The 23,960-nt window shown below is 42.6% G+C and overlaps 1 protein-coding gene across 1 annotated transcript in view; it reads right to left on the bottom strand.

The window, feature by feature from the left end:
- Positions 1-2,488: 2,488 nt before the first annotated feature.
- The window catches only part of PTDSS2 (phosphatidylserine synthase 2), a 42,842-nt gene continuing 21,370 nt past the window's right edge, over positions 2,489-23,960 (bottom strand). The window contains exons 4-12 of the mRNA XM_082000133.1: positions 21,484-21,551; positions 18,453-18,587; positions 17,366-17,416; positions 14,664-14,777; positions 13,062-13,180; positions 12,217-12,331; positions 9,860-10,005; positions 4,558-4,743; positions 2,489-3,716 (exon numbers count right to left, since the gene is read on the bottom strand). Coding sequence (XP_081856259.1) covers positions 3,572-3,716; positions 4,558-4,743; positions 9,860-10,005; positions 12,217-12,331; positions 13,062-13,180; positions 14,664-14,777; positions 17,366-17,416; positions 18,453-18,587; positions 21,484-21,551 — 1,079 coding nt within the window. The 3' untranslated portion in view covers positions 2,489-3,571. The remainder of the gene's footprint in view (positions 3,717-4,557; positions 4,744-9,859; positions 10,006-12,216; positions 12,332-13,061; positions 13,181-14,663; positions 14,778-17,365; positions 17,417-18,452; positions 18,588-21,483; positions 21,552-23,960) is intronic.

Consider the following 23,960-nt stretch of genomic DNA (forward strand, 5'->3'; position numbering starts at 1 on the left):
CGCGGAGCGCTACGGCAGGGACCGAAACGACGCTCTCCTCAGTTATCCGAGTATTAACAACTCGGAAGCAGTAGATAGAATCTGTCGTAACAAATACGAGGGTCCCCACAAGTGGGCTTGAGGGAAGTCAAAACCGCATACCCCAAAGCAGTGCCAAGCCCTGCTAGCTGCCCTCCAAACCAGGGAGACACCGCGAGCAAGTCACCCCCAGCAGCACCAGCCCAGCGTTCTCTCCCACCCCACCACTCCCCGGCATTTTTCCTTTTTAAAGCCAACAACTTACCTTCGGTAAATCTCACTACAAATATTAGGGCATACCCACAGGAGGAAGGGGTCTTGTTCCAGTTTTCTGCCGAAGAAGGTAAATGCGCAGCAAGGTGCAGACGGGTACAGAAGCGGGAGGCTGCTGCCTCTTTCATCTCCATAGGGGTGGTCTCATTTTATGCCACCCCAGATGTTATTTATGTGAGGCTCATCAGCTGCCCTTTCATCTGCTCCCTATAAGGTTGCTTTCGAGTACTCCTCTGAGGGGTGATCACAAAAGGATTCATAGAACCACAGAATGGTTTGCCTTGGAAGGGACCTTAAAGGTCACCTCATTCCAACACCTTCCCCTAGAGCAGGTTGCTCAGAGCCCCGTCCAACCCGGCCTTGAACACCTCCAGGCATGGGGCATCCACAGCCCCTCTGGGCAACCTGTGCCAGTGCCTCACCACCCTCACAGTGAAGAATTTCTTCCTTTTATCTAATGTAAATTCACCCTCTTTCAGTTTAAAGCCATTGCCCCGTGTCCTATCAGTACAGGCCCTTGTAAAAAGTCCCTCTCCAGCTTTCTCGATTCCTAGAAGCGGGCAAGATTGCAACGATTAGAGCTCACCTGCAACGCTAGACATCAGTCTGTAAGGGAAGCACTGAGACTACAAGGTTAACTCAACACGTTGTGCGTAGCCCAAGTCCACTTCTCAGTGCAATGCTCACCCTTGTAAATGCACTGCAAGAAGCATTTTCAAATTACAACAGCGGAGCAAGGGCTTGTAACATCTGTTCCTCTGCAAATCTGAACAAGTTCATTACCTTAAGGCCCAGCATCCATTACGGACAGCACAAACGCGTCTGAAAGCCCTTCTACTGGAGGGGAATTCAGACCAAGTCCCCTTAGCCCCCCAGTGCCACTTGCGAGGCGAGAAGCAAGATAAACCACGAGCAGGCACACATTGTACCAAAGAACACACCAGCAAACATCGCTTTATTACACTGGTTCAGTTATCCAGACTAACCATAAAAGCTGTTCAGATGGATGCAGACACACAAGTCAGTGGTTTATGTAGTTGGTCAAAGCTCCAGAATCGTTACCAGGGGACAGGTATTCTGCACCGGTTGTTCAGATGTAGATGAGGGGTCTTTGGCGGGGAGGGGAGGAGGGAGGTGCAGTGGCAGACCCTGCGCAGGCGTGCCTGCTACCACCCGAATCACCAGGCGGACCCAGGAGGTTGTATTGCGAAGAGATCGGGGGGGCACAGTGTTAATCAGCGCAGACAGCACGGAGATACACTGACCTGAGCCTCGCTCAGCCGGGACTACACGAGCACAACACACTGGTACGAGCTACCGAACAAGCAGTTAACGGTTCCGTGTACAGCTGGAACTAGAATGACTCCGGGTGGAAAGGCATAGCAATAAATACTCGCTCAACTCTGCGCACTCTGCCCGTTTACAAACTCGCCAGCATCAAGTTACACAGCCATATACTCTTCACTACCTCACAGCAGCAAAATACGATCATTTAAGAGCAGCCGTTGAGCGACTACCCACAGTACATCGTACACACATGCGAAAAGCCTGATGCTACCTCCCATACTGGTCATCTTCCTCCGCGTCCGCCAAGCAACTGGGGCGGCCCCCGGCGCACGGACTCCGCTTCATTTGTTGAGCTCTTCAGACGCAACCAAACTGCTCGATTAATTGAAGACCGCCCCACTGCGAAGTGCCCGTTCTTAGGGGTGGAAAGCATTTGGGTCACTCTGTGAACATGGGACAAATGCAGATTTTGGTTGTCGTTCACATGCGAGACCAAAATGGATCAAAAATGCAGATGTTTGCTAGTCAGCAGCTCTGCAAGTCTCCTGCCGCTTAAACAGCTTGGGGTTGCACTCTTGAAATTTTACTGGTGGCGTTTATGTCATTTGCCTCTGGATAAACGCTTCCCTGAAAAATACCCTTTAGCAGCCAGATTAGATCACAGTATTTAAAAAGTGATACGGTTACAGTTACATCAGTGCCTTAGACGTCAATGCAAAGGCCAAGAGCAGAGGTTACAAAATTGATGCTTAGTGTAGCACTTACATTTTGGAATAATAACCTGAAAAAAACCACAGCCCAGGTTTCCAATTTCCTTTCCTAGATGCTGAGTCACCAGTAAAAATGCTGTCTAGCTTGGCCTGCAGACCTCCCCGCTACACAGTGCTCGGGGAAGAACGATGCACTTTGCCTCCGTTTGCTCTTTTGGCAGGGATGGCGGCACATTAACAGCCATTTTGCGTGTGACTGCAGAGATCGCCTTTTCCCGCCGGACTCGGGAGATTCCTCGTCTGGAGTTACCGTGGGAGGAGTGAGGCAGCTCTGACGGCTGGCAGAACCCGATGGGCCCCGTACAGCAGACGCCAAGAACGAAATCCTCTTGGTGAGCAAACTCAAAGAGCTGAGAATAAGGCAAATAACTTATGACTGATGGAGTAACTCCCAGCTTTCTGCTTGTAATACGTTTTACTCCACAAAACAAAGGAAAGGCAGGTTGACCTGTCTTATTTAACCTTTCCTTACATTTAAGAGGTGACCGAGACTAAAACAGAATAAAAAAAAATTAACTAAGGAGAAGTTGTCTGTCTCCCTAGAGCTGTGATACAACATAAAACTATTGTAGGCTATTCCAGGATGTTGAAAATCAGTTTAGAGAAAGGCAATAACCCCCTATTACAGGGGCTGTAACAGTAGTGTACTGTATTACATTCTGTGCAAGTTACGCAACTTGTTCGCAAGCTTCAGTTTATCTATGTTTATCTTGCTGCAGTTCTGTTAATTGGGGGCTGAACACTTTACACAATCTTACTCCACAGCTCAAGGTAGTTTCAGCGGGAAAAAAAAAAAAGTAAAAATTCATATCCTGTGTCTGGTATCTGTATGCTCCAAAAGAAGTGTTCCTAATGCCCACACATCAAAATCGAAATCTCAGAGTTTACTGGAAATAGATCAGCTAGATTCCCTTTGTGCTTTGTTTTAAAGCCCCTCGTTTCCAAACCTTGTTTTCAAGGAAGACACACAACACGCTTGAATGAAGATCCCATCTCGTGGCAGCGGTGTTGGTTCTGACTTCCCTCTACACAAGACTTTCTCCGACTGACTAGGTGTACACAAGGAGAAAGGGTGTGTATGTCAAAGTGACATCTTTTCCCCGAGAGGATTTTCACACGTTGGAAAGCTAACAATGAAAATTACAAGTTAGGTAGGATAAGGTTGAAACTGTCCACAGGCCAACTTGAGCACTACGAGTTCCTTTTAGCCCTTTGTCTGTTGCTCAAAGTTTCCTCTCCCTTAGTTTGTTCCCATTTTGTTCATCCAGTATTGACGAGTGCCCATCACCATTGCTCAAGCATTTGTCCTTTTCATATTTGTGCTCTTGCTTCTGTCGCCTTATCTCCTTATACCGCAAAGTGATGTCACTAAAAAGAAAAACAAACACATGTGAACCAGTGATGTGAATAAACAGTTTCAATATACAATCAAAACAATAAAAGGCAAGTGTGTTCTGGAGGCAAGTGCCCTTGGGATAACTTAACCACTTGAGTCCTTTGGCTGTAATTTCTGAAATTGCTGATGGCATTGATTCACTTGAAATTTGTGTTCCTTGCTAGTAGTCTGGCTATTCTCACCTCTTTCAGAAGCATAACACAACAGCATGCTCAACAACAGCAGCAGCCCACTGCTGCCGCCCTGGGCCTCCACTGCAATTCTTTCAGCCTCGTGCAGCTGCTTTTCTCTTACGTGCACAGAGCGGCATCTAAACCAAAAACTTTAACTTGGCTCACTTGTCGCTGACACTGGGACAGCTCGGACAACTGCAATGCAGCAGACTGTTCTCGCAACAAAACTGTAAAACACTGTAGTCTTGTCTAACTCAGAGCACAGGAAAAACAAAACGCTGGTCTCGTCTGCCATCTTCGCTCATCCAGGAAGACCAGGGGCAGTCAGACACTTAACTCTTTACCTGCTTGTACAGCAACACTAACGCAAGTAGTCCCACAAAGACCAAAGCTACGAGAGGCTTGATCCCAGAAGAAACCTGCCAGGATCACGCACAGAAAGTTCCCTGTTTATTTAGTAACTCTTACACAAAACCACTGCAGCTCTAGCCATCCAGAAGAGTTGTAATCTATCTTCAGGAGGCACTGAAGGCTAGTGACAGCACACATTTGAGGACACACTGTTTGAACGGATCTCCGGAACAACCCACCCTGTGCGACCCAGGCTAGACCTGAACGTAGCACATCAAACACCGCTTACCGGATGAAGAAACGCCAGGCTGTCCAGGTGAGCACAAGTATAATCCCCAAGATCCAGCACTGGGTGATGTAGAAAGGAAGAGAAAGCGTGAGCGTGTAGGGGTCATACTTCACGACAATCAGAAACTCCGTGGCAGTAATAGCAGCAACCAGCCATGCCTGCTGACCCAATTTCTTATGGAACTTCCTGCAAAATAAATGCACAGATAAAACAAAGCTATTGCTGTAAAATCAAGCACTTAGAGAAATATTCATAAAAAGACAGCTGAGGTAATAATTTCATTCAGCTTTGCACAATTCTGAAAGTCTAGTTTGGATTACACACGTGCGAAGCCTACACAGGCTGATGAATTTCATGTGGGTTCTATCTAAGCTTCCTCTTGGAAGGCTCTGAAAACACAGGACAAGTTGAACTTCTTCATCATGTGATGCAAGGAAGTATCCTCATTTTCAGGGTGTTGGTAAATCCACATAAAACAATTATCTGACCAGCTTGAGATGAGCTGAGATTCAGGGTACTGGATGCAATAAAAGCTCTATTCCTAGATTTCCTCTGCAAACATCAAGTCACACTGCCGTAACTGTATTTAACCCCTATACAATTGCATTCTGAAACTTACTCTCTTCCCAAAATGGTATTCAACGAGCTGTCACTAATGACCTCTGAACAAATTTTAAAAGAAGAAAGCTTAATAACAAACAGGCAAGATATCGGAAGATAGAAGGATGGCATTTCACTTCTAGGACAACATAACCTTGGGGCAAATACATCATTAATTATTTAATCCCCAGGGTTTCTTTTTAAGCAGTACCAGACAAGTCAACGAGAAGCTACAGTGCTATGTACAAGTCTAGCGAAGGACTATCGGAGAGTAGTGCTAGAAATCAAACTGCAGGAGAATCAAAACATCTATTCAGAGGCTCTGCTTGCAGGAGGAGGTTGGAAATACACCATCTTTTGGGTCACCTATTTGTGCCTGGGAAACAGATAAACCCAAAATACCTATAGGCTGCCGTTGAGGAAACCTCATTACCCTCACAGGTAATAGCCTATTGCTAGAAACCTGGGTAAGCTGCTTGATCTAGACCAGTCAGATCCTCCACTTCTTGACCGTGTCAGTCTGTGTCCTTTCTAGACTGGCCTTTTTTTCCGCTTACTGACCTGGCAGACCAGATGACTCGTATGTCAATAAGCCAACAGGGTCCTGCTTGGCCAACAAAAGCCCTTTTCTTCTGCGCTGGATTGCGCTGAAATCCTGCCCACCACACCACCACTGCTGCATGCAGATGTGTTACCCAAAGCACAAAGTATGTCACTTCCCATACGGTAGACTAAACTTTTGTTCTTCCACCACTCATCTTCTGAATCTAAAATGGGGTTTTATTCCCATTAGAGGAAAGAACAAAGAGAAAGCTACCAGAAGTTGAATGTTACTCTTTTTTTCCTTTTTTTCTTCCCCCTCAAAGGCATGATTTAATTAAATGTTTCCTGAAATCCAACTGATTTGCATCAAGGAAGACTGAACATGAGAAAAGCAAAACCCTCAACCACCATCATCACCAACTGTTTCACCAGCAAGCACACACAACTAACTTTTCTCAACAGCCTTTGGCCTGTATCTTTTACTTAAAAACCACACGAAGAAGCACTGTGGTGCACCTTCCTATTAGCCCTAAACCTTCCACCTTGATTGATTATTATGTCTCTGAAGATGCCCAAGATAAATCATGCAAATAGAAGCGCCACTACCTAAACTTAAAGGTGTCTGTTCTTTTTGCCTCCTATTATTCCTTATTCTGCCTTTGTTCTACACGTCTCTGCTTTAATCACAGGGAGTATCTCTCCTGCAGAGAGCCTTGACTTCTCACTTAACCACAGTGTATTTTGAAGTACATTTTCCTACCAGGTCCTTTCTCTTTTGTCCAGCTTACTGTGTTATTCCTTTCTTACCACAGCGTAAGATGTGAAGTGAACACATCCAGGCAGAACTACTGGGACAGGACAGAGGAGATGAGGAGCGAAGAGATATTAAAAAACCCTACAGAGGGCCAGGGAGAGAGGGGTGGACATGTTAAGATGACCTGTGCAGTAGCTCTAGGGCAGTGCAGTGATGGGAAATTCCAGTCTGGTCTACGACTGCTGTGATGTACAGCCTTCTGTCTGGCTGAGGCACCGACTTAGTAAATGCTGTGATATTCAGTAGCCCCGTAAGCTCTTTGGGCCGTATTTTCTTGCCGATTTCACCGTGCAGTGGATGAAAGAGAAGCCACCTAATAAATCCCCAGTTAGGATTTCCTTGGAGAGCGGCTGGTCTGCGAACGCTCCCTCGGCCAGGCAGAGACACAAGCCTGCCCGACACCCTGCCGCCTCCAGCTGGTACGCTGCCCAGCGCGCACACGTCAGAACAGGCCCCAGGCGTCTCCAATGGCGCTGGGGCAGCGGGAGCTGCGACCGCACATTTGCTCCTAGTTTCTTTTCCCCTCTTCTCATCAGATGCCAGCAGCTACACTGGGGAAAGCTCCCTTCCTTTAGCAGGCACTTCCCTGTTGCTCAGACGTATCTGCTCCACTGCACCCCCCTGGATCCTCAGTATCTGGGAAGGGATCTAAGCACGGAGAACAAACAGAGCTTCTCTTCCCTCTCCTGAATGCAGGGGAGCCATTGCCAAGTCAAGCGAGCAAAACACACGGTTTCTTAAACATGAGGCCTGAGAGTAATATTTGACACCAATACGTAAGTTCAAACTACACAAAAGCGTCCAATTACACTGGGGAAAAAATACGACGCAGTAAACCAAGTGAGGGTTATTGCCGATGCAGATGGGATGAGCACACTGCATCTTAAAAAGCATCATGCCTCAACCAACTCACATGAAAGGACTTCAGAAACTGCTCCAGGTGGTTCATCTTGTATGACAGAATAAATGGGCAGAAACTAGCCTTAACACATGGATAGAGAGAAAAAGCAAAACAGCAAATCTCTCACGGTGAACTCAAGCTGTGCAGATGACCTGCTTCCTCATTTGCCATTGTTTTCTTTCACTAGTTTAAGATGGCACACTGACAAAAAAATTAAAAGTAACCCCAACAGCAGAGCTGTGCAGAACCTAAAACTGCCAAGGAAGAGAGCTGGTTTCCTGCCCTTTTACTCATAAAGATTAAAGTCCTTTTTTTCATGAATGAGATTAAAATTCATGGCCTCAATGCAGAGTCTCTGGAAGAGACCTGAAGACCAGAAACCAGGAATACATGACAAGGTCAAATGCTACAGACTGTTGCATCAAGATACTTCTCGTCAGGAACATTTCACATAGCCGGTCCTCAAGAACTCAGAGGCAGCACGTCAATCACAATAGGAGCATGGTATGTAAGAGCTGGAGAACAGCTTCAAGAACCACCCCTTTTCTTCGACTATTTCAACTCTAGATACTCTGTCACCGTGCTTAGACCAAGTTCCTGCAAGCAAAGCCCTAGAACTGTCTGCCGATACTAAGAATCCTGAATGAGAAAAAGAGAGTCTTCATGTTTGAACTTCATTACTTTCTAGACTAAATATCGCAAGGTTAGCTGAAGAGATCTAAACAGTTTATCTCAGGCAATCCTGTCACTACCAGAACAAGGCAATAAGCCATGTTTCTGACGAGGAAGGTCAATGGCATATTCCAACCTTTGTCCAGTAAGACGTTGAGCGAGTTTCCAAAAGGAAAAGGTTAGGAAGGTTTCTCATGTGCTGTTAGCTGGGAGCCTCTGGTACAGCCTGCTCTTCCCCAGCAGCTTCTCCCTACAACACAACAGGAAGAATCCAAAAGGGTTCCTTGGTTCAAAGTGATGTGCAAGTGAAAATACACCCAGTTAAGTTGGTAAAACGGGGGTAGATTATCTCTGCTTGGATGACCTGAAATGCACAAAGGAACCAAAGTCCAGCTGCAAAAGCCTTCACAGCGATTAGGTAAGACCAGATGCTAGGTTCTGCCATTTTGCATGAACAGTCCTATGAGGTCAGCTCAGTGGTGCATCAAGCAGAGCCATGAACCTCAGAAGTGAGGGGACTAGTCACCTTACCCACCAAGAGAAACAGAACAGTAGGTGGCGGCAGCAGTGATGAAGACATGCAGGTCAGGATGAGAGTCTCTGCTTGCTGGATGAACTTTTCCCGCTCGTTGAAAGAATGGCAAACTGAATCAGCAATGAGGCACTGGTGACTGATGATTCTCCTAAATTTCAATGTTATGCCATGTGGTTAAACAGAGGGCAAAGGAGTTTTTCCAACCCAAACAGAAGGACCAGAAGATTGTGAATGGTGCTAAGGAGAGGAGCTCACCAGTGAGAGGCTGAGACCTCTTCTTACCTTTGAGTTGGAGGCACGTCCCAAACCAGTAGGTCCGACACCAAAGGCAGGGGCAGCCTGCCACTGCTGAATGTCCTGAAATCCGACTAAGCAATGTGGGTTGACCCTTCTTCCCAGTTCTAGGAGTCAAAGCCTTGCAAGGGAAACTGATCTTCATAGAATGTTGGAACCCTAAATTCTGAACACAGACACTTTTTGTGTTGGTCAGCGACAGACAATGAACACCCCCTGAAGCCAGACGTTGTCTTAGACTTAAGATGTGGGCTCAGGCAATTTGTGACATTACTACTAAAACTTAAAAGAAAACGTGATTTTGAGAACAAAACTTTCTCAGCTCTTACATAGTCTGCAGAAACAAAAGCAGCAAGGAGAAATATGATGCTTAAGTAGGAACAGTCTGAAAGTACATGCACTGTTATGTATGGGTGCACTTCGCCTTCAACACACTTTGCTATAAAGGGTCCTCTGATCTGCAAGAGGGTGCCATGAGAGCTCCAGAGGACCAGGGACTGGTTCGAAGATAGCTCAAGAAAAGAAGCGCCTTTAAGAAACACTTTTTTTTGTTTTGTTTGGGCCCTGTTGTCCTTAGAAGGCACATCTAAGGACTGTAGTTCCTGGCTATCGATCTGAAAGTAGAGTTCAGTACTCCTCTGCCCACAAGCCAGTGGCACTCCAGCTAATTTATGCATTACATTCTCAAAAGAGTGATCATTTATTAAAAACTGATGTTAAAAACAGTGCACATAGAATGCCCTTAAGAACAGTTGTTCTCATGAGATATAGTCAGAATTTTACCTCCAAAACAAAAGAACACAAAACAAATGCTTTGGGATTAGGTCTTTATGTCCCTGACAAGCTGAACTACTGCCCTGAGATGGATGCCAACAAGCCGGAGCAAATTCAAAACAAAGCAAGTGAAGCTTAACATGGTATATACACAAGAGGACTGGCTTACGGGTCATCCATGAAGTCGTAGATCTCCCTCATAGCCACACCTCCCACATTGACAAAAAAGACAAGTCGTAACAGGACCAAGTAGTGTTCTGGTGGCATCCAAAGGACAAACTTCAAGTAAAATGTGTTCAGCTCTGCCAATAAAAACTGAGAAAAAGGACATTTAAATTACATTCAAAAGACTTCAATGAACGAAGCCTGGAATCTCCCTCTCTCCCTGCATGACTCCCCCCACCATTTCTCTAACACCACAAAGTCCTACTCAGTATTACTGAGCGCACCATCGTCAGTTGCAGTAATGACCAAGAACAGCTGGTTTTTAAAAAATTTTCTTTATGTTGGAAGAGGTATAAAAAAAACACAACAGAAACCTGGACAAGCACTGCCTCTAATTTTGAACAAGTTTATTGTGAGTTTGAAGTACCTGCAGAACTACTGGTAACAAATCCTAAAAGCAACAACCCGTCCTTTCGCTGTCACTTAAAATCTGACTGAGGGAACCTCAAAATAACAAGAGGCATAAGCAGTACTTCCTGGGGTTTTTTTGTGGTTTTGTTTTTTTTTTAATCACACAGTTATGCAAACGTCGCTGCCAAAGCCAATTTAGGAGCATTCGTTATACATTTATAGCAAAATGTTCTCAGGAGTGCTGCCCTGGCAATGTGACTAAGTGAGCAAGTAGACAGAAGTTTCTCACTTCAAAAGAAATGATAGCAAACGGCATTAAGCGTTGCTTAATCCAAAAAGAGTGAGCCAATACCTGAAGCTTCTTATAAGCCGTCAGCTGAAGCTAGGCTTTGCCAGAAGAAACATTACAGACCAAAGACTAGTATAAATTCAATGGAATCCCTCAGTTGCAAAATCTGCTCCAGCACCTAAAACCCGATTTCTTCAGGGTGCAGAAAGTTGGGAGTATGCGCACAGTAACCAGAAAAACATGGATTTTATTTATGCAAGCACACTTACTTCACCTGTTAACTATGGGAACCTCAGAAAGTCTGTGGTGCTATGTGAACTTGGCAAATGCTTTATGTAGTGGAAATCAGGTGATGTGAACTTGTATTCAGCTGACTGAGTTTGCAAACTGCCTGGCACTCGTTGCTGGCACTGCTGTACGCTGCTTGCTTACTTACAGACAGGACATTGTTCCTGAAGCACACTCAGGTCTGCAATTTGACATCAGCATAAAATGCAAGATTATTATGAGCGAGAGAGAGAGGTGCTGGTGGCTTGCCAAACCGACTAATGTGCCCCACTCAGCAAACCGTAATAGGGAACGTCACTGGACAGACCCCAAAATAAACCACCGCCAGGTTTCATCTTCCACGTATTTCAAAAAGTATGCTGTTCTAGCGACTGTTCAAAAATACACACAGCAGTCATACTCTGTAGTATAGCAGTAATACAGAAACTGCTTAATTCCCATTGTATCTGGAATCACTAGAAGTGTCATAAGGGGGTTTTTTCGTTAAATTTCACAGTGGCTGAACTGAGATATTTGAGTTGCTCAACACACAGCCAAGTGACATCCCGTGGATAGCACAAAGGCCAAAGTCCCCCAGCTGACAAGAGGCAGGAGTGGGGAAAAAGCACTTAAGCTGCCAAGTTTATCTTCCATGTCAGTGTCATGTGCACAATACCTGTGACTGTGAAATGGAAGTTATGAATTCAAGGAGATGCATCCCCATAATACAAATGCAGCCACTCAGATGGCTAGCTGAAGGAGGTAGACTGTCAATTTGTTGTCACTGCTGGAGAAGCCAACTTTCTCTTTTGTCTAAATGGGGGAGCTACTTCAACTGAACTGGTCAAGCCGGATACTGTTAACACCATCGCGTGCTACCTGTTCAGTGAAACGTTAAAAAAAAAATCTAGGATAATTGAATTATTAAGTCCGTATAAAAATATTATCTGAGGCAAAACTGTGCGCTTCAAGAGCCATGCTGCCCAGAGCTCACGTATGGAAGCCTGAGGCTTCGGTTACAGTCCTTGCCAGCTGTAATGTCATCTGTATCTGCTTAAGACTGAGAGAAACAAGCGCTTTCATCCAAAGCCAGTGTTTTCGCTAGCAGCAGTTACTTGCTGAATTAGGCATAGATCATCATTTATATTGCTCACATTGCCAATCAACATCGTTCAGCAAGCAGGAACAAATATTTATGCAATGAATTTGTAAACTGCACCAGAGACATGGACACAGACACCTTTTCTGCAGGATTTGGAAATGATCTCTTCCAGCTTCAACTAAAGAAACATCACCATGTCAGAGTTTCAGCCTAAGTTACCGTTTGTACAGTTGCTTGAGTGTTACAAAACATTAAATCAAACAGTAGAGAAAACACAGAGAGGTTTCCTTACTACGAAGATTATGCCACAAACTGCTAGCCATCTGCGTAAGCTGGACGCTGGCTTCCACTCAAATTTGACCCAGCTATAGGGGGTGAACTGGAAGACAATTCTCTTCATTTTACCTCTGAAAAAAAGCAGAACACATTCTTGCAATTTTAAGAAACAGCACGTACGACATCTACTAACATTTCCATTTGAGACACCAACTCACATATGCAAAATGCCTCCATTTACTCCATAAAAATTATTGCTTAATGAGATTAACATTCTGAGTTAGGGAGAAGCCTGTTATTTGGACTATCATTTTAAACTTTAATATACCACACCCATTGTAGGAAGCAGTTCCTCAGTTCTCCTTTGCTAAGCAAAGATACTACAGAAAAGGATAGTTCATTACTGGTACAAGACTACAAGGGATTTATTAAATTTGATGTTTCAGTGTCTCAATTACTATGAAGTTCTGATTACTAGGGAATGAATTATTTGCACAAGGACCAAATAGATCCTTGCCGTGAATAAGAGAGTATGATCCTGACTTGGATTCCTGCACCTCCTCTAACAATTTCATTGAATAAGCTCATTTCCACAAGATGCCCTCATTTCCTAGACATCAGGCAATGCTCATGACAGACAGGTATATTTTCAACAATTTCATTTGCAAGTTAACCAAAGTCTCCTAAACAAGCTTCCATGCAGTAGTAAGTTACTAGATACTTGAGTCATCTAAACACACATGAATTCTTTAATTCACATTAACCCTAACAGAACAACCTTTTAACGACCAAGATCTTTAACACAGGCCCAAACTTTGCACTGTGCTACTGCTTGTGGAGTTACTTTCTACACCAACTTACTTGTATGTAGGAATGTTCCAAAGTCCTTGCCATTTGTATGTTTTCAAAGAAAGCCAAGACAGAGTCTTCATCCCACAGTAAATTCCTAATCCATTACATAAGATCACATCCATTATCCACTGAAAGGAGAAAGACACGGTGATGCTGGAGAAGAAGCACTGAAGCTTGTAAAAGGGAAGATACTGTAGGTACACAACACACACACTCTCACTCACAAGGACTGAGCATCCCCAGAGAAGAGAGGTGCACGAACTGTCAGGAGAAAGAATCTTGGCTGCCCAAGTCTATTCAAATAAAGCAAGTGTTCAGCAGATGATGGCTGTAGCTTCTTTTTTAATGTATTAATTCTGCTACACCACAGACCTCTTCCCACTTACTGCCAGCTCAACTCTACTCTGTCAATAGAACTTTAGAAACACACACACACACAAAATCCGAACCTGTTCCTACAGACCTGATTTTACTATGCCCAGTAACTTAACAAACTCTTTACGCTTCAGGCTGCCTCCTAAAGAAATGACTTCTCTCCAAGCACAGGATGTGAAAATACACAAGTGATTTCTCCCCATCGCCCCGTCTTATTGCCAAGCTTTAATTCTGGAGATGGAGCTCTTGAGCTGAAAAAAAATTGGCTGTCTTTCACATTCAAAGAAGCAGAGCACCAAGTGTTAATTTCATAAGAAGTTTTTTTGAGGGCAAAATAGCTTTGCTTGATGTCTTTATACAGAATGCATTTAGTTTTATAAATACAACCGTGTAGCAAATCATTACAAGCTTGCGAAACAGCTTGTACTGTAAGAATAAAAACAAGTCAAAATAACATAAGAAACATAGCTGTGTTCCGTGAATGTAGATAATTTTGATCACTTTGGTAACCAATTTACATTCCATAGGAAAATATATTGTAAAAATTTTTTAAAAAGCATCACTAAGTTATAGAGCTTATTTTTTCCACAGAGAAACTAGATCAGAGTAGTCCCTCTGGCTTGAAAAAATACACACAAGCAGTATTTTAGGACAAGAATGGTTACAGACTATCACGTGCAAAGACCATACAGCTTTTCAGTAAGGCCAAATATTTAGCTTTTAAAAGCATTTTATAAACCACAACATAAATGCTAAACACAGTAATATTTACTGTTTTCAGAAAACGTGAAGATAGGTTTGCACAGAAGGAAGAGCTGACCACAAATTGTACTGAGCCTCTTTTTCTTTTTTCTTTTTTCTTTTTTTTTAACAGGTAGGAAAACTCACCATCTGAAACTTAATACATGAAGTTTTTACCTTTCTCTTAATTTTATATTTTAAGGTTTGTAGCATCATCAAACATTTGAAAATGATCAGGTAAAGCTTCAGATTCTTTCTCTGGTGTGAAATCAACCAAAACAAGTATTTAACCATCTGCAAAAAACCTGCAAAATTGCAGTGTGACAAATGTATTACAAACTCAACACGCAGAGGCACCAAAGCTCCTGAGCTGCAGTAGTCACACATATATCTCTGTCACATACACATGACACAGTTCTCACAACTTCCTACCTGCTCCCTTTAACATATATACTTCCATTTAGACAAATATATCATGATTTATGCGGTACATACGTGATCCCACCAACATTCACTGAAGTTTGGAAGCTGGTGTTCCAGACTGTACTCCAGAAACTCAAACATTACACTGATGATCATACACATCCACCAGTCTCGAATCATCAACGTCTATATAAAGGGAGAAAAAGGTCTTTCAAATATCCACAACAGTTGCACAACATACTAAAAACCATTACAAAAAGGAATACTTGCACACCAGACTGAGAAGAACCAGACACCACTTGCACTAATGCCCTTTAGAAATCTAAATAAAGGAGAACTCCATAAATACTGTAGAGTCACTGCTCAGATTTATAGTTTTGCAACAATATATGTTGAATTATGTTTTTTTCCTAATTTCAAAACGGAACACTTAAAGAATCTGAGGTTAACCCTTCTGGACTCTGAACACAGAGGACACACATGGTGTGCTTTGTTTACCAGTTATTTCTACAGTTGAATATCTTGTCTCCAGTATCCATGACAATCTTTTATCATGTGATAGTCTAGTAAAGCCTAATGTTCACAGGCCTCTCAACTTATCAAGTATGCAGCACAATAGACAAGACAGACACTGAAGAGTATAGATGATGACATGATACCATTCCATGAAAGAATAAAGGCAGGCGAGACAGGATTCAGAAGGAATTTAAGTTAGTTAGATGAACAGAATTACTGGGTGCTTGACCACCACAGGTAGCGTCATCCTAACGCTGCTCAAAAAAAGGCTTTTCAGAGCCTGCTTAATACAAACTTTTTAAAAGTCACCTGCACTAAATCTCAGCCCTGACTATGCTGGGATGCTCAGGTCTACTTTATACCAGCCAGCAGCTTGTCAGGGTGAGCAATGAAGAGCAGCATCTTCTTCCACTTTCAGCATAAGGATTCAGCTGGGCTGCAGCCCTAGAACATATGTATCATCTCAGCCTATTGTCAAAACAAGGGAAGAAACTTGTGGTAACACTTTATTTCATATTTGTAAGTAAGTGGTAAGAGCACAGAGAGCCTGTTGGTACATCTTGTCTGCTGCATGGAACTCAACTGTGCATGCAAATCCTCAGCCGGGTGCCTAGATGGAAGGTGGCAGCCCCAAATGTGCTAGTACGGATTCTGCAAAATTAGCAGAAGAATGTAGCTTGGCGTTGACCACCTCAACCAGAAGGTGGAAAAAGATATGCATTACCATACATTAGTTTAACAACATGTGATCTAAATTACTCCAAAGCAAACAGGAGGCCCACAATCATTTCTGATGAGTGAGGCACATTCATTTTCAATATTGCCATTCTGGTGCTTTGAGATATAGCTTAAGAGTCTGTTACTCAAACCAGACCAAAAAGACAGACAACAAACCCAAACACATGCTCATCTCTGTTTACGAAGACAACACACTCAACTTCCAGCTTCTTGACAGAAAAACACATTAACTGACAAATAAGAAATATAGCAGCCAGTTTCCTTCAAGCTTAGCAGCACAGAAACAAACACCTTGTGAAGCATGCTGGGCCCTTCAGATCAGATTGCAGGTTGACAAGATGACATACCATCTCAAGCATTTCTGCAGAAATAGTCTCTTTAATAAAAACTAGGTTTCTTCCAAACCACGACAGATAATAGCTTGATTGAGTGGACTGGCATATTGAATTCTATCCCATTCTGGTTCCTCAGGAATGTGTTACTACTCCCCTTATGTCTTGTTACGAGGCTCTCACTATTTAGGCACCTTTTTCCTCAGTATGGCATTATTTGTAAAAATAAATACAGAATGTAACTGAAATACTGTTTTGATATTTAAGTTTCTAATGTAATTCTCTTGGATGAAGAAGATGCAGGTTTCTCCAAATTTATAATTCTGTATACTAACAAAGCAAGCCACTTTGATCTGAAGTCAAGGTCTCCCCATACCTAGCATACTCATCTTTTGGTTATGGGAGGAAAAAAACCAGATCAAAAGCAAACACTCATAGGAATGCACCTGCACTTTTGAAAAGTAAAAACAAAACAGTTGTAGCTTTTTTTTAAAACGGCCAGAGCTTTTTCCACTTCTTAAATATAGTGATCTGGTAGGTAAAAAAACAAACAAGGTTTGCAGCACAAAATAAAGTTAGCTAGTAAATTTGCTCAGGTTAAAAAAAGCTAACATTTAGACCAAAGTAACCAGCAAAACATGTGTGGAATGTGTTGTGCCAGAGACAAGCACAACTGGAATTCCTTCCACAGCTGGCTGATATTGGCTAAAAAGTAACGAGAATTCAACCGCTACCCATTTAATGATTTAAAATCCTGATTTGGATGCCACTGGGAAAAGCCTGCCTTGGAACACTTGCAGTATATCATCATGCATCTGTGTTTGGGGAACACCACTTTCACTGCCTTCCCCGAACCATGTCTTCCCCATACTCTGCATTCAAAGGTCATTCAAGCATTTATCTTGCTACAGGAGTAAAGGTTTTTACATTTATTAATCTGACTTCAGAATGAATTATGGTGGAGGAGGGAGCTTGTCAATGTAATGTCACTCCGGAAAGAAATGTGGTGACCTAACATGGTCGGGAGAGGGGGGGGAATAAAAGAAAAAGAGGCCTTTCATGTATTACAGTCAGTTTAGTCCACAGATGACTGCCTAATATAATTGACCATGAAGACTGGCATCACTACAACAGAAGCAGTCAAGCTTTACAAGTAGAATACAACTGTAACAGAAGATCCATTCTTACTTTCAGGTACCAGCCAAAAAAGTGAGCAGGAACAAAACCATCCAGTTTGTCCTATAAACCAAGAAGAGAGTGTAGGTCACTTTGAACTCCAAACAGCAACCCATTCTTAAGGCTTACTTTTTTCCCCCCCAAGAAAAACGCAGCAATAAGCTTCAGTTGTTTCACATATAAATACTAGATGCATTTTATGAGTTTCTGTGTTCTCGAGTACAGTGAACAAACAGGCCATCTTCAAAGCAATGTCAACAATTTTAAGGGGCAGAAACTGGAATTAGGATCGTATCAATAAAGCAGAGACTACCTTTCTAATGTCAAATGTCACGTTCCTTGCCTTCCAAGGGGACAGAAGCAGAACACGTTCAAGCCAGAGCAAGAACATACATTTCTTCATCAGACCCCCATCTTCTATCTATCAGAGCTTCTTAAATCTTACCAGTCCTGCCACCATAAATTCCTGGGCAGAGTGCGCCTTGCCTCCTCCTAGTTTTGGTGCAAGACTAGAAAAGGACAGCTGGAACTGCTCTCAGTTATTCCAGTTCCTGATGCACTGAAGACTTACACAGGAGACCCAAAGGTGCTCACTACACAAGCACTAACAGTTCCATGCAGTCAGGGAGTGTAAGTAACCGTAATTCCTTTGCCCTTGAATTTTGAGTCTTCTGTTTGCCAGAGAGAAACAATAACCTGACGGTTTCTGGTATTCAGAAAAAGTGCAACTTATGGGTTGCTTGGCAACATACAACTTTTGAACTTTGTGCCCTAATGTGACTGCGAGTAGAAGATTCTTTAAGCACACAAATAAACCCAAACTCCTAAGGCAAAAGGTTTACATCAATAATCTGAGAAAGGAGAATTGTTAAACAGTTTACTCTCTCTCCTGGGCAACGGATTAGGATCCAAAGAGACACATCTCCATTTGATTGACAGGAAAGGTCAAGAGAAGAGAAACACAAAAGCTAAGTCATGACCTGTTCTCTCATTCAACGCTCAGAAAGACTCATGGCTGCACTTTGAGGAGTTCAATTCGGCAACATTTTACCAAAAAGTAGTCACGACCCATTAGCGAGTAACTTCATTTGTTTCTCACCCAGATGTTGTGAAATGGATCGGTTTCATTGCCAGGATCATAAATAAGGCAGTTTCCACCGTAGTCTCTTTCTGGCAAAGGAACGCCTAAATGTGGATCAATGTACTTCATAAACTGTCTGCCATCTTGTACAGTCTGCAAAAGGAACACAAACCCCGTGTTTTCCTCTTAATAACTATTAATACACAGAAAAGTACAAAGATAATTAAGAACAACATTGCATCCTCAAACGGGTGTTGTTTTTTTTAAAAACTGTGTTGCAGAACAATTCTTGAAATACATCCACACCTCAAAGCATCACACAGTATATATACCTGACCTTCTGGGCCTCTAATGCTAAACATTAAGGAAAAAAGTGACTACAGAATGAACTTACGATTTTTCTCATCTTTAAGAAATCTGAGAAGGCTAACTCTCTTTCCTAAGCCACTCCTCCATTCCCCCTCCCTCCCAAAAGCTTAGCACTCGAACTGGCACCCAATTCATCCTTCTCATTGACCCTTCTGCCCTTCCTTTCCCCTCCTCGAGGGTAAAGAAAAAGCAGCCAGTAACTCAGGAAAGGCTCGTTTAATGGCTGCATCTCCTGCATGAGTGACCTTCTGGTTTCCTAGAATGGGAAAGATCCAGCAGCACTTCAATCATGCAGCTCGAACAAAATGCAGTACGTGCAAACATCAGCAGATCGAGCACAGCGATTAGGTGCCCTGTTAGCAGGTTTAGTCGTGCACGTGTGCTCAGCTCCCTGCAGCTCCAGAAAGTCGAGAACTGCACTGCGTTTCATGGCAGAAAAAATTTAGTGCAGCTCTTTGAACAAACAGTCATTTCCAGTAAGATCCCACTAGGAGCACGGGTAATAAACTTGAAGCAAACAGCAAAAATATTAGTTATAAACAGTGACCAAGCTTGAACTAATTTACTAGTAACTCACACACACATTTGCTGAATAAGGTATTTCCCAGTGAAATTGCTCACTGTTGTGGTCAGTGTGTTACAACAGAAGCAACGTAGCATCTACGACAGACTAGCAGACAGTGAAAGCAGGGCAAGGCCAAAATTAGTTAATAGCAGTAATAATAAAATTATAGAATAAAACCACTGAAGTCACATTAACTGTTAAGACAAGTTTCAACTATGAGTGAGCTTGTATTTGCTTTTAAGGAGGTTTAGTCACTTACAGACTCAGCATAATTTTAACCTTATTTAAACCTGTGCATAATGTATTTTTGGTAAAGAGCTGAGCAACCGCTAGTGAGTGTCCATAACAACTAAACGGCTGGTAACATAACATACTGCCAGAGGAAAGCCAAGCAATTCCAGGCTGTTTATTAGCATTCAGAACTACAACAGCACTATCAAATAAAAATGAACCATATTATTCAGCCTGACTGCAGCTAGTCAGGAGTATCATTTACAAGGATGCCCGAAAAAACCCAAACAAACCAGGGTGACATGAAACAATAAGAACGTAAGAATAAATCGGAACTGAGTAAGTATTCCCCAGTGGTGAGGAATAACAACAAAAAAGGCAAGACAGACCTGTTCATGCCTGTGAAAGGGTCAGAACTCCACTCCTTCCAGGCAGCCTAAAAGAAACCCTAATGAGACATTAGGCCCTGCGTAAGGGTTTACACTGAAGCCTCAAGTTATGTCAATGGAAGAGAAACTCACACTGTTGTTTACTGATCTACTGCAGACCTATTCCAGCTGCCCACTGAGACAAGAAGCCAGGCAAAAAAAGACAGTTTTGGGGTGGCTCCAGGAAAGCCAAGCAGAACAAGAAATGCTGGAAGCCAAAGGAAATCTTTGATTAGCTGGAAAGAGTTTGGTCAATATTAAAAACTTGTTTGCAAAGCAAATGCCCTACTCCAACAGAAGACAGATCCTGACACCTCTGAATTCCAGCCCCACTTCTCCAAGCTCAGTTGGCCTCTAGCGGCAAAACATTTTTTTAAAAACATGTTCCTCATAATGATTTTTTTAAAGCTACCTGATGAGTATGTGATGGCACTTGCACAACCCTTTAAAATACAGAGCAAACGTTACTAAGACATCAGCAAGAAGGACCTATATGAAAATGAACAACTGGGAACTCTAATTGAAATCTAAATCTGAAAAGTATCCAGCTGTCTGACTGAGCAGGACAGTCATCTCTCATGGTTTTATATCTCTACAGCTGCTTGCTTTTGCTTTCAGTCAGGCCGTTGCCTGAGGAGATAACTGCAATAACTGGATTGAGTAACTGAGGAAAGGATGAGGCTCCTCCATAATCTCGAGCTCCTTCTTGGCACTCAAACTTGATTTGCAGTGGTGTAAGTATACATACAGGAACACAATGGCTTTGTTAATAGCGTCAGGTTTACTATTTTACCTCAACTGCTGCATTTCTGAGAAGTCATAGAATTGTAAAAACCAGGGGAAAATTCTCAAGGACAAGAATTTGGTAAAAAATAACATGCTTTATCTGTAAATACCAATAATAGTCTCTTTTCTAGAAAAATCATAATCCTTAGTTTGCTGTCACTACGAAGTCACGTATGAAGTTTCAGTCTATTGCAAAAAAAACCCCCAAACCCCAACGTTCAAAGCACCTATCATTCAAAGTAAAAAGTATTTAAAAGGATTAAACAAAATTACTTCACCCTACAATTTGTAGGATCTAAGAAACTAACAGCTGGTACACAACTTCAGCAAGTCACATCAAGTCCAGCACAGAAGAGACTAAGCATGAGAAGCACCAACTCCTGATCATTTGACCTGAACAAGAAGTCTGACTTATCAACTGCTTTAAGAACACTTCACTGTGGTGTCTAACCTAGGCTGAGACTAACTGGAGGTTAGACAACAAGGTGAAATATTTTTATAGTATTATAATTTTTCCTCAACCTGTAAGTCTCATTAAATAGCACAATCGTTTGATTTCACAAAAATGAAGCGCATCTCCTGTAGTCAGCAAGAACCCTAAAGAACACCACGAAGGATTGTATATCCACATTAAACTAGCATTTATTAACTAGAGGTCTAAGTTACTTACCTGAAAGAGTATAAAGATGAGGAAGAGCTCATACACAACGCTGACACACAGCCAAAACCTCCAGTAAGCTACAGAAACAAACAGGATGTTAGCAAGCTTTCAAGCACAACGGCAGTCAATTATTCATTTATTGTAATATAACTAAACATTTCAAGAAGAGATGCTCCCACCAAGAAATTACAAAGCCCAGCATTCAAGCAAAGCATTCACCATCCTTCCTGAAGAGTACAACCCGACAGGCAGCTATGTAAGTTTGCCAGAATCGCTCGAGCAATGACCCGGATCTGTGAGAATGCGCCAGGATCCATAAGAACGCTTCAACCCAATGAACAAAATATTTAAGAATTAGAAGGAATGACACGTGCCGCTTGCAATGCTTTCTAGCGGTCCTTGAAGAAAACTATACCCTTCCTGAACTAATCCCATTTCTTTCTCCACAATCTCACATAACCTCACCTGTCCAACTTTGGTTTTCCCAGTCCCATCATGGCTAACACGCTTTGCCAGCCTCTGCCTATGTACTGCTAAAACTGACAAGACTAAGACCGGCAGGAGGAACCACTGCTTTTACTTTTGTAAGCCCGTTTTTTTTTCCGCTGAAGACACAGTTGTTTCCTAAAGGGGCAGAAAGCATTTCAAAATACCAAAGATATTTTCACTTTTACTAGGAAATAAATTTTTAAAAGTACCAAAGGTTTAGAAGGTGCTAGATGCAAGACCTATGAGATCATCTGAAACTCTTCATAGCAAGAGACACATCATGCAGAACTCAGCTGCTTCAGAGTCTGCAGTCATTTTTCACCCTCCCAAGATGTGTGATTACAGCTCTTCTCACACTGAAGCAACACCTGAATCTAAAGGGTACACAAATTAAAGCGTTTGTACACTTCCAGCTCCAGCACTGTCACCTCAGTTCTTCTGAAAGACTCAGTCCTCAGGTAATAGGCTCTCTGACTGTCCTGGGTACAATCTTTGTGGTCCACGGGCTGCATGCACGCCCCTAATTCATCCTACTGCATGCAGAGACTGGTTTGGCCTCTATTCCGTAAAGCGATTTCTGGGCTCTGAAATCTCATCCAGCTTTTTTGTTAACTGCTATATGAGAGGGAGCAGGTAAATACAGAGCCAGCATGCATACAGAGTGCTCCAGCATTTCTTCCTAACCACATCCAAGGAGCTATACAAGGTAATTCAGCAAAACTCGACTTGTTCCAAGTGGACATTTACATCTCTCAGTAACGTCACATACTAATCACTCTGGAATGATTTTAATAGACTTTCCTTCAGGTGTTTCCTGTTTACACTTATAAAACAGAGCTCTCCTTCCATGGTTACATCTAGGTGATAGTTAGAATTGGATTGAGGCAGAGAGGAATCAAGACAGTCGTTCATATGGTTGAGTGGAGCCAGCAAGCTATTCCACCTGCATGAACATGGTTTGCCATGAAGTGAAAAAAACAAGAACCTTCAGGCCTGATTTGGGCATTTACCTCTACTAACTCCAAGGCAACTTAGGTATGTTAATGCTTAAAAGCAGGACCATGACATAAATAATGCAAAAACTAAACATAAACTCCAGGCTTGCAAACATACTTGTTTATCAGCTCAGAACCTGACATCAGCTAGCCATGGTATTGCAGAGCTTGAGAGAGGCTGTTTGCCCCCTGCAACAAAGAGAAAACGTCATCTTTGCCCAATTCAGCCTCAAGTAGGACAAAAATTTTAGAAATCCACATTTTTAGAAGAAGTCTCTGACAGCCTGTTTCTGACACCATCATTAAAATAGACTGAAATGTGAGAAGGTGTGACCTGCTTTCAGCAAAGCTGCGAAATTAATTTCATCACAATGGCCTACTTTACACTTCCAGGAAAAGGAAAAAAAAAAAGCAGGTGTGGCCTGGATAACAGGAAGTTCAGAGCTCGGTAACAGCTTTCACTGGAAATTTGGAACTTTTACGATTTTGACTTAAAGACTACAAACATCATTGTATTGCATAATTAAGAAATGACAATTAAGTGTCTTCTTAGGGGTCAGTCATTAAAAAACCCAAACAGACCTCTAAACCTCTATGGGGTGGTTTTGCCCCTTGTTTCCTTGAGGGAAGGAAAAGCAGAGTTCAGCCTACCTTCTCCTTGGTAAAGCAATAACTAGTGCCTCTTGTGCAGCTCTCCTTACACAGAAGTTGTAGAAACCACTACTTGAGACTTATGTCCTTCCTTCAGATTTGATTAACTTTCAAATCCATGGGCAAATTTCACTTGGAAGGACCCACCGAGAATGCGCGTTCACCCTCCTGTGTTTCTGGAATGCAGCTTAGGAGAAAACAAACAGCAAAAAACCCTTTCATTGGTCAATAGATTATTTGGAAGAGAAGAACCTCTCTCCAAACAAGCACCACTGTGCTGCTGAAAAATACTTCAGCCTTTTGAATGAGTCTGCAGGATAGAAATGCAGTGGTGACTTTTTTTTTTAGGTG

Source organism: Phaethon aethereus, assembly GCF_964289735.1.
Source record: "Phaethon aethereus genome assembly, chromosome: 5".
Taxonomy (NCBI): Eukaryota; Metazoa; Chordata; class Aves; order Phaethontiformes; family Phaethontidae; genus Phaethon; species Phaethon aethereus.